This window comes from Medicago truncatula, chromosome 2 (assembly GCF_003473485.1).
Source record: "Medicago truncatula cultivar Jemalong A17 chromosome 2, MtrunA17r5.0-ANR, whole genome shotgun sequence".
Classification (NCBI taxonomy): Eukaryota; Viridiplantae; Streptophyta; class Magnoliopsida; order Fabales; family Fabaceae; genus Medicago; species Medicago truncatula.
Genome location: NC_053043.1, coordinates 5,586,869 through 5,598,648, shown reverse-complemented (window position 1 = coordinate 5,598,648; position 11,780 = coordinate 5,586,869). Strand labels below are relative to the sequence as shown.

General features: G+C 29.1%; 1 protein-coding gene across 2 annotated transcripts; it reads right to left on the bottom strand.

Moving 5' to 3' along the window:
- Positions 1-1,703: 1,703 nt before the first annotated feature.
- Positions 1,704-10,065, bottom strand: LOC25486021 (floral homeotic protein AGAMOUS). 2 transcript variants are annotated; one of them, XM_013607172.3, is made up of 9 exons: positions 9,906-10,065; positions 9,315-9,551; positions 4,640-4,721; positions 4,459-4,520; positions 2,951-3,050; positions 2,759-2,800; positions 2,597-2,638; positions 2,274-2,497; positions 1,704-1,984 (listed from the first exon to the last, which is right to left on the bottom strand). In XM_013607172.3, the coding sequence occupies exons 2-9, from the start codon at positions 9,539-9,541 to the stop codon at positions 1,981-1,983; spliced, it is 783 nt and encodes a 260-aa protein (XP_013462626.1). In that variant the 5' UTR covers positions 9,542-9,551; positions 9,906-10,065; the 3' UTR covers positions 1,704-1,980. The 2 variants fall into 2 exon arrangements, with proteins under 2 accessions (XP_013462626.1, XP_039686222.1); XM_039830288.1 differs by having other exon boundaries at positions 1,866-1,984; positions 2,597-2,641.
- Positions 10,066-11,780: the final 1,715 nt, after the last annotated feature.

Below are 11,780 nucleotides of genomic sequence, written 5' to 3'. Positions count from 1 at the left end.
GGTGGCAAATATGATCAATCTTCCTCAACTATCAACTGAACTTAAAGGGGTGGGATGGGTTCACCTCAATAGGTGGGTTCAAATTCCCGCTATCCTCCGTTCCACAACGAGTTGCCAAGTTAATTTATCGAAGTAACGAAAAAGTGGAATATACTAACAACTATGTGATTATATTAAATCAGTTGAGCCTATAAGTAATAAGGTCTTGAATCTTCTTTGAAGAGTTTATTTAATCCCATAAAAATATTCCTCCTAAAATTGTTTTTGAATTCTCCCATTTTACGAGAATTTTTTATTATTAAAAAAAAAATGAATTCCGACATTCAAGTTGGAGGACAATATTTTTCTTTTCCATTCCCCTTTTGCCCAAAGTTCTCCCCACCCTTCCCTCATATGCAAAGTCTAACTTGGTCCAAAAATTGGTTTTTAAATGGAGGGGACCAAAACTTCAATTTTTTTAAAATTGGAGAACCCACTAAATGGTGTGTTCTCTTATATAAACTTGGAATTCTTTAAAGTTGTCAAATTGCAGCAACATGTTTGGTCATAGAACCCTATTTCTTATGGCGATGTATTGTCTTGGTCCTCTGAGACTTATATTTATGTCTCTTCCCCAATTGGATAATGATGTGAGTAATGAATTATTATTAGCACTAATGCCACATCTTCTAATGGTAATTAACAATAAAGACGACGTGTACATCTTCTCAAACTTCCAATTGAGTATATACATACATTCCAACTAGGGGGAAATAAGATAGATTGGCTGACAAGAACCTACTGATTATTCTGCATGAGGCTTAAATTGGGCCAGACTTTTTCTTTAAGTTTTTTTTTTCTTCATGATTTTCATTATTTATGAACGAAAATATTTTAATTTATTTTATATAAAACCTCTGAAATAGTCTCTACTCTACACTTTTTTTAATCTAAAAAAACAAGCTTAAATTTAATAATTTGATACATTGGTATAAAAGTTACAAATTGTGGATTTGGTGGGTTTTTTTTGAAAGAATAAGCGTAAATTTTACCGTATGAAATATGGTCATTTCACATCATATTAGGCAAAAAATCAAAGTAATAATTTATTTTTTCAAGAGCCTGTCAAATTTATAGGAAGGACCAAGATTCATTGCATTAGAATTTTTTTTGAGAAAATGATGTTGAGATCTTGATCATTGATATCCACAATATCAACGGTCAAGATCTACTATTTTTCATTAGAGAATCCATTTTTTTTTTAAATAGTACAATCAATTATGAATAAATTATTAAGTCCTTTTGTCTATTTTAGGTCTTTTGGTGTTGGGTCTAGATTTAAGTCGAGATTGACTTTAAATTGACATTCAGTGGTGTGATTCATATTGGCATCACATAATGATATCATCTTCTTTCATTAGGTGAGATTGTGGCCACATAATATTTGGTGAATAAAATTAAGTTCTCCTTTTAAAGATGGTTTCTGGATAAGCCTTCAAATCACTCTAATACCCCTTATTTGAGTGGGATGTGGAATGTGTCTTAGGTTTATGTCGATATTTATTTGTGGTGTTGGTTACCACTGTTTTGTCTGTGGTTGTTTATTAGTTTACAGTCAGATTATCATTAATTAAAACATGTTTTTGCACATTTTGGCTTATTATTTGATAAATAAAATTCATGAATTAAACGTGAGAGACCAGAATAGGAAAAGTAAACAAATATTGACAAACATTTCAATGTGTCTTTTCCATAATCTTAGGACACATATCAGAAAGCATTTCATAATAATAGTTACAGGAAAATGTCTTAAAATGTCTACAAAGCCACTAAATAGTACTCATTAGGGCATACTTACAAACCCTGCTCAATTTTTCTTATATATATATATATATATATTACTCTTAGCACTCATCTGCTATCATCATAATCATCATTATCATAACCATATACTAGGAAGCAAATTACAGGTCTTTCATACTTCTCTCAAGCACAAATATATCAACTGCACAAGAAAAAAATTAAAACCTAGTTAGTAGGAAGAAGTAGAATATAAATATATAATCATGTTAATAGTCTAATAAAATTTTGAGCTACAAAAAAACATAAATAAATTGGAATCTTCTTTCCAAAAATCAATTTTTGTTTCTAAATACCAAACCTTTTCAAAATTTCTCGGTCCATTTTATTGGACTCCTTTCAATTTTTTGACTATATTAATTATTTCTTTACCAACGTATCGCTAATTATATTCAATGGGATGAATGTGAAATGTGCGATAAATTAGGACTTACACTAATTGAAGGGACATGTGGTCTTGTCTTGCATACTGACTACTTGGTTGTAATGCAGTCATTTGACTACTACTGGATTGTAATCCAGAAACTTGAAAGTATCCACGAGACTCATATTGCTGCTGCTGATTCTGAGACTGCATAGGTTCATAGTTTGTGCCTCCAGGCAACATACTCATATTAATATTGCTATGGTGGCTATGGTTCCTCTCACTTTCAGCTATCTATACACACCAAAATCATAAAACCATAAGATACTTGAAAATATCAAAATTGCACATAGGAAGTATATGAAGAAAGATATAGAGATAAAAAGAAATGACCTTTGCTCTCAGAAGTTGGTTGTTATTGTGCAAGTCTATCTCCTGCTGTGTACATATAGGTTAGTATATGATACTTCATTTGAAACTTAGGGCAACACAAATCATGATATAATTTGAATTTGTTACTAAAGAAGACTAATGTGTATAGAAAAAAATGTTTACCCTCTTCTGCATGTATTCAATTTCAGCAAATAACAGCTCATTCTGATGTTGATGTTTGGATTGTAGAGCAAGCAAAAAGAAAGGAGAGAGTCAGAAAAATGCATGATTTATCAGAACATTGTAGATAAAATCATGAATCTTATGAAACAAATTGTAGAAAGGACTGGTTGATAACATAAGAAATATGTATACCTTTTTGGAACGAATCCGACTAATTCCTTTTTCTAATTTAGACTCCAGATTTTTCAGTTCCTTGGCATTCATAGAGCCCAAAGATTCACCCATCATTTGCCTGCATTTTAATCATTTTCAGCAAGGATATTCAGATGATGCAAATTACAAATTAATTAGATGGTTTCAAAATTGTTTTATCAACAAATTAGTGATTTGTGTAATGAGGTATCGGCTTAGAGCATCTACAATGGTGAGGTCTTCACCATTTAAGACCTAGTACCTAATAGGTACTCCCATTGTGGGAATAAAATTTGGGGTCTTCTAAGACATGGGGTCTAACTTAAGACCCCCATCTTTAAGTAGTCCCCACACACATTTTTATTAAAATAATATGTTAGTGCTGAAATTTAAATGAATAAGAGTTAGTGGTGGGACACATTTAGACTTTTTGTTAGAAGATCTCCATTGGAGTGACCGAGTACCTATTAGGTACTTTTATTATAAAATAATAAAAAAAGTGATGTGTACAAATGGAACCCGCTTAAGATCTTCAATTTGAGGGTCTCCATTGTGGATGCTCTTAGTACTAAGTTTGACCTTTTAACTCAAGGAACGGACCTCAATCCCCTCGAAATGAGTTGTAAAATGACCATAAACTATGTTAACAAAAATTGTTTTATCAACAAATTAGTGATTTGTGTAATGAGTTATCGACTAAGTTTGACCTTTTAACTCAAGGAACGGACCTCAATCCCCTCGAAATGAGTTGTAAAATGACCATAAACTACGTTAATTAATAATAATTTATTTCATCCCCAATTGTAAAATTAAATTAGTGGTTTTAAAATTGAAATCTCTTCAAAAAATTTAGGATAAATTATACTCATTCCTCTAAACATAATTGAATTTCACTATTGTCTTGTGTTGAAATCTATGTTTCTCTTCATAAAAAGTAAATAAGTATTACTACAAAAAAAAAATTTTAAGGATAGCCAAAAACTTTAAATAATCACTTCAAAAATTTGCTTCTTTGCAACATTCAAGCCGATGAAAAATAATTTTATTTTTTTTAAACAAGTCAAAATAGAATATATTACCAACAAAAGAACATACCTAGCATAAAGTGTGCCGAGGTAGAATGCCGGAGACAAATAATTTGAAACACCTTTCTATTGATTTTGTAATTTAGAAGTTGAAATTCAGCTATAAATAGCTTTTTCATTAGCACAAATAGTTTGGCAAAAACTTATTTCATAGTAGATAGTTAGGTTTCTTAAATCTTAATGATGCTGTGAACAAAAAATAGAGAGAAAAATATATGCATAAGAAGCTTGGTTAAATTGACAAAAATATAATAGATAGTTTTACTTTTTTTTTTTGGTTACTGATGGTTTTACTTTTTAAGGGAATGGTATAAATTTTAAGATAAATAAAAAATAAGTGTAATTTAAGGGAGAAGAATGTAATTCTCTCTTCTCTTTTTCTTATTCAGTGAGTTCTAAGGCATTAAGGTTAGTTAGACTTGCCTGTTGTTATTCTGCAGGTTACTAATTTGCACACGCAATTTGTCTGCCTCTTGCTGGTAAAACTGGAGAATATATATGAAATCATGGTTATAAATGTTAGTTTTTTTATATAGTTAAATAAAATATCAACCATTAATTTGAAGGAATTAATATGAAGAAAAAAAAATGAATTAATCAATACCTGAGCATTAGCCTCAGTAGCAGATCCAGTGCCAGATGAATCTGAACATGCTTTTTTGTACCTTGCAATAGTCTCTTTGACACTGCAATGATTAAAATGTTTAGGTGTTAAGAAACTAATTGATGTATTACAGGGTTAAGATATTATTGAAAGGAAAGAAAACTATTTTTGTTTTGTACTTATAACCTAAGCCTTCAATATCTAATCATCCAAATAGGAAATTAAGGAGGTTCCCTTTCTCAATGTGTCATGTTTTTTCTTTGGAACAAGAAACAGTTCTTCAATTATAGGTGATTTTTGGGTCTAACACAAATATCTTAACCAAAATTTGCTTTTAAACTTAATTTTTATAGTCCTCATAACCTTTTTTATCTAAATAAATGCCTACAGTATGATACTCTTAATTAAACCCTTGTAGAAATTAAGGCAAATAATAGAAGTGCTTGCGGGAATCAGATTTTCAAAATATGTTTTTTTAATGGAAAATATGTTATTAAGATAAAACCAATGATTGTGTTGTTAATATTACACGTGTAAGTCCCCGTGAACTTAACTCAGTTTGTAAGGACAATGAATAATATATACAAAATTTAAGATTCGAACTTCGAACACCAAAAAAAATATATATATATATATTACTCGTGTAAAACCGAAATCAAATAGTACTAATAAAGTTGAAGTATATAAGTGAAGGTGTTGGGACCAAAGTTAACAAATGCTAACATGTTAATTGTTGTATTAATATTTTCTTTTAGATCAGGAATCGAAGTCGGGACCTTTTAACTCCTTAACTACTTTAAACCCTTGGCTCAACCAAATGAGTTAACTCTTTTTTTAAGTCTAACTAATTCAAATCAACTTTCTGTTTTAGAATGATTGCTTTAAGGATTGAAGAAATGCTTGAAAATTAAAAATTACCTAGTACGGATGAAGGGAAATGTAAAAATATAAAAAAAAAAATATATTTTACATTTCAAATAAATCATTTTAAATAATCTGTCAATTAAAAAATATTTTTTACATTTTAAAAAAAAAACCTATCCTCTCTCATTTTACAGAGCTTTTGTGTTAATCCAATAAATTCTGCACTGATGAAATTCCACCAAAATTATGTAGCAATGTTAATAAAATTTCCCAACTGAGGTCAGCATGTTCTGCTCTGAGACGACCTTTGTAATGTTTCATACGCAACAAACATAAAGCCACAAGACTTTCAATTTCATGTCAAAATCAAAACTTCACAAAACTTTTAAATATATTAAACTTGACAAAATCAAAATGTATCCAATTTGTCATCAAAATGATTTTGTAAATTCATCATAACTGGAGCTGTTGAGTATATCAAATCATTGATGTATATGTTTTCAATTTTCACACACATAAAAACATGCGTGTAAGTGTTAGGTTGAGTAAATTAAATCAAAATTACTAGGACGAAATTAGCAAAGAAATGATTAAAAAAAATACCTTTTACTACTTTACTAATCTGATTTATTGGGTTTATACTTTACCTTTCTATGAATTCTGGTTGTCAGTTCTTACATAAGCATGATTCTACCATTTTCAATTTCATGTCAAAGGTGTCAATCATAGTATTTATATAGTCATAACACATTGAAGATTATTAACCAAAAAAACTTGTCTCTGTTGATGGTCAAATCATCCATATTTCTTGGTAATTTTCTGAACCTTAAAAACAACTGTTTAAAAAGAAAAAAAATCCAATGATCTCATTCTTCAGTCATCATGTCAAAATCTGATTGGATGTGATATAAAATAAAGTACTAAAATAATATATCTAATTTTGGAATATCTACAAAATTATAAAATATTAAGAAACCCTTTTATTAATTTCTACACATGATGTTCTTTTCTGATACCTTAATGTCCTCGAGCTACTGATTGGCTACCACTGCCACGCTGGCACAAGATCCCACTATATGATTGGTTCAACTATTTCTAGGTCACTATTTGGATCAAACCCTTTTCTCAATGGTTAATGCCCTAAGGTCTCATTGAAATAACCACCTCGATGAACCCCACATAAGACTCAAATATTCAATGTTACATAAACTTTTGACAAATCTAAACAGTAAAAAAACTCTTGACCAATTAAAAAACTGAATAAAAAATTATTATATTTTTCATAAGTCTTTTCCATCTAAAAAATGTGACAACATCACAACCGTCCATTTCAACTTCTGCTATAACAGCAGTGACAACAATAGTGTTACGTTTCCCATTACATGGAACAAGCCAAAATTTGAGAACACTCTCATTGGCTATTTGAATTGTCGTACGTTGTCTCTGCCACTACCATTTACCTCACTCACTCACTTCAATCTTTACATTTTTCTCTCACTTTACCCTAAGAAAAAAAAAAACCCTTTTCTTTGTTTTTTTCTGAGACAATTTTCACTTCATAAATACATATATCCGTGCAAGATTTTGAGCATAACACAAATCTCAGTGTGAGATACCAACATAGGTGAATAGGTGAAATATTAATATGATAAGCCAGTTCAGTGATTCTTATTGGTTGATCACTTATTTCACTGACTTTAATTTTAAAAGAATTTATTATACTCTATGAATGAATTGGAAGAAATTGTTTTTCTATAGAAGGGTGTATTTGTACTATAGAAGATAAATGTTAGGGCTCAAATGGAAGAGGGAAAAAGAGAACCAAGAATGGGAAATCATGACATAAATTACTCTTTTGTCAGAAGTCAAGAACTGAAAAATCATGTGTGTGACGTGACCAAAGATTCTTTTCAACCAAGACAAATCCTAGTCCTTAAAAACCCTAACCATATTCACCAAACACCATTTCCATAAAAGGTTCCAAAATCAACCAAAATTATTTCAGCTTTAATCCACACTTTTCTTTACTATAATAAACTTTTTATCCACTGTCAAACAAAATAAAGTTTTGATTTTTATTTACAACCCAGTTAATTTTTTTTAATTGCCAATAAAACCCTAATTTTTAGGGTTACATATATTTGACCTAGGCTTAGATCTTAACATGGGTCCAAGTGAAATTTGGGGAAAACTTAATTCATGTATTTGGAATATGGAAAAATCCTTATCTGGGTATGGATTATTCTAAGAAAAGATAATAATTTTACATAATCTGATATGATCAAATAGTATAGGTCATTGACAAACCCTAAAAAAATATCCTTTTTCTTTATTTAATTTGAATTAGACAAATTGAGAAATGAATTGAAATTGTACTATGGTTTCCTTGAAGAGACTAAGTGACATGTTATTAAGGAAGTGTCAAGGAGATAGATGGGTTGGGCTAATTGGAGTATATATGACAGCTTTTGTTTTAGGGTCTTTGTTAGCATAGCCACACACACACAAACATAGATGTGTAAGAGAGAGAGAAAAAGGAAACAGAAAAAATTAACAAGAATGGTGTGTGAGTTGAAGGAAGTGGCTGATCTCACAGCACTGCATAACTTCCCAAAATCCTTACCTATTGTTGCTACTTCTATTTTTATCTATTGCACAACCAGATCTATGTATCCAACAAACCGAGAACTATAAAAACTTAACAGAAAGAAATATATATATATATATATATATATATATATATATATATATATATATATATATATATATATATATATCATAAAAGCTTATAGAAGGAAAAATCCAAAATAGAAGAAATGAAAGACAAGTGTTCTTTGGCCTCAAAGAAAAAGGTTAAAAATAGAGATAGAAAGAGGTAAAAATTAACTGTATCACAAAAAAAAAAAAAAAAAAATTACACAATTAGTCCCTTAACTTAATTTTAGGTAACACTTTCGTCCTTTATGTTATAAAATGACATTATTTTATCATTTTTTTATGAGATTTTTTCAATGAAATTTAATTTTCTAGGCTAGTATGATGAAGATTTGTGTTTGTCTATGAATTTGATGAATTTTTTTTTGAAATTTTTGATTATTTTTTTCGTAAAAAGGATAACTATGTTGTTATTTTATAACATAAAAGACTAAATCGTTAAATGTTATCTAAAATTAAGTTAAGGGACTAATTGTGTAATTTTGCTAAAAAAAAAAAATATGAATGTGTTCTTTATGTTTTAAGTCCTTCAAAGAAAAAGAAAAACCAAAAAAGCACATAGGAGTAAAAATCTATATAACACAAAATCAACTAAAAAAACAGTATCATTTTTAGATAACAGAAGAAATTTCTGGAACAAAATCTCAAAAGGGTTTCCTAGAGAAAGGAAAATTGGATTAAAAAAGAAAGCTTGAAAAATCTGTATAACACAAAATCACCCAAAAAAATCAGTATCATTTTGAATATAATAGCAAAAACTTGATGAACAAAATCTCAAAAGGGCTTTCAAGAAAAATTATAATATGATTAAAAAAGAAAGCTTGAGATTGTATATAACACAAAATCCCTAAAAACAAACAGCATCCTTTTTAATATAACAGCAAAAAATTGAGGAACAAAATCTCAAAAGGGCTTTCAAGAAAAATGAAATTATGATTAAAAAAGAAAGCTTGAAAAATCTACATGACACAAAATCATCCAAAAAACAGTATCATTTTGAATATAACAGCAAAAACTTGATGAACAAAATCTCAAAAGGGCTTCTAAGAAAAATGAAAAAATGATCAAAGAAGAAAACTTTGAATCCTTTAGATACCTGTTATTAGCATACTCATAGAGCCGTCCACGGCTAGAGAAGACTATAAGAGCAACTTCTGCATCACAAAGAACAGATAATTCATATGCTTTCTTCAACAAACCATTTCTTCTTTTGCAGAAAGTTACTTGACGATTCGTCGTGTTTTCAATCCTTTTGATCTCAATCTTTCCCCTTCCAATCTTTCTCTGTGGAGAATCTGACATGGATTCATTTGGAAAATCCATAGCTTCCAAGCTGAAAAAAAAAATCAAAGTAAAACAACATAATCAATATATTTCAATTAAACCAACAAGAAAAAAATGAAAAATTTCATATGTATGAATGAATATATGTTTTTTAAGATTGTTTTCGTAAACAAAGTTTTGGTTTTTTAAGATTGTTTTGTCTGATTAAGAAAAACATAAAAAAGTGAAAAGTTTGAAACATTTACTTGATTAGTTCAAAGTTTTGATTTTTTGATATGCAATCTAGTGATGCTTATGTTACCAAATCTGGGTTTGGAGTGAAAAAGTTTGATTCATCCCAAAAGAGATGAAGCAGTGAGAATGGATTTCAAAAGATGTGTTTCAATGTTTTGTTCACACTAACCTTTGTGTGAGGAAACAAAAGGAGAATATAATTAAGGTTACAACAGAAGAGAGATGTTTCAGCTAGCTCTTGATGTTTTTTTCTTTTCTCTTTTTTCTACTTATTTCAACTAGAAGAAGATATCACAAAATAAATAAAAAGCAAAGTGGACATAGAATTGGGTATTTATAAAGTTAAAAAAAAAAAAAAAAACATTTCATACATCTGATAGAAACTACTAGATACATACTCATATGGCATCTTTATATTTTATTAATTATTTTTTTGGTTTAATGGTGTATGTTTTAGATGAATCAAATTATTATAAGGATAAAGTGGGACAAAAATGTTACATGCACACCTATGGCATCTACTTATATTATGTTTGATATGATGTTGGAACATGTAAAAACACGGTAGAAAATCATGTTATCGTAGAAGCCATGTTTTTCAGCTTGTGCCTTTTTACGGTAAAAGTGCATTGGAAGTGGTATTGGGTTTCCAAATGTGTTTCCAAACACGCGTTTAATCATGTGTAAAAATGAGGTTAGTTTAGATGATTAATTCCTTCTACTCAATTAAATTAACTATATTTTTACATTTGATTAATCAGGTGTCGCGCGAGTGCACGTGTATCATTATTGAAAACAGAGATAACCTTCGTAATTAAATTAAGCTTTCATTAAAAAAAAAAATTGTTACAAAAGAAAGGTGCAATGAATCAAATTAGGGCATTATAGAGAGAGAGATGCGGTTCTGAAAATGATTTATTTGTTTTGGTATAAATTCTGAAAATGATTTTAATGGGGTGAAAATGACATTGGGCTAAGTGATGTTAAACCGTGCCTTTTACTATTCATCTTTTCGTGAAGATGAATGTATTTTTGGACTCACTTTTTTACCTTATATTGTAAAGTTTAAACTAGTTTATTAAAAAAAAAATACTAGTTTATTAAAAAAATCCCTTTTATTTATGGTGCATTTTCGGAAGATGGTCAACTGTGTATATTTGTGGGCTAGCTTGTGTTTATAGTGTAGTGGCTCATGATCCAAAACTTCGAATTAATGGACTCAAACTCTGAACCATTTATTCATATCTTAGTTTTTCTTAATTGATTTCGACTATTGAATATACTCGATTGGAATGTAGAAACATAGTGATTTAGTTTGTGTTTATAGTGTAGTGGCTCATGATCCAAAACTTCGAATTATTGGACCCAAACTCTCAACCATTTATTCATATCCTAGTTTTTCTTAATTGATTTCGACTATTGAATATACTCGATCGGAATGTAAAAACATAGTGATTTAGTTTGTGTTTTTAGTGTCGATGTCCGTGATCGAAAAGTTCAGATCAATGCGGTCAAACTCTTTGCCACTTATAAATACATTAATTTTCTCTAATTCCTTATATGTGGAACTTCTTTAATTTTCAACGCAAATAAATTAAGCTGATACATATCATATATTGTGGGAATTAAAATAAAATTCAATTAATTTAGCTTTGATTTAATTTATATGCATTCATAACATAACATGATTTGCTTACACATGCACTCTCGATCACATCTCATCTTGTAGATATTAATAAAAAAAAATATTTTAATTTTTCTAATTCTAATATACACATATATTAGAATTACAACTATCAGTCAACAAATATATTGTTGTCACATTACCTTAAAATATTATTTACTTTCAACTCGTTTATATCTTATCGCACTAAATAAAATACACCACTTTTTAACTTATTTTCAATCTTGTTACAATTATTGTTAGACATTGTTTGGTTTGTAAAAGAAAAATAGATGAAAGAAAATAAGATAAAGGATATAAAATAAAAAGAAAACGTGAGAAAAAAGAATAAAGTATATTTATGAAATTGCTTAATACCCT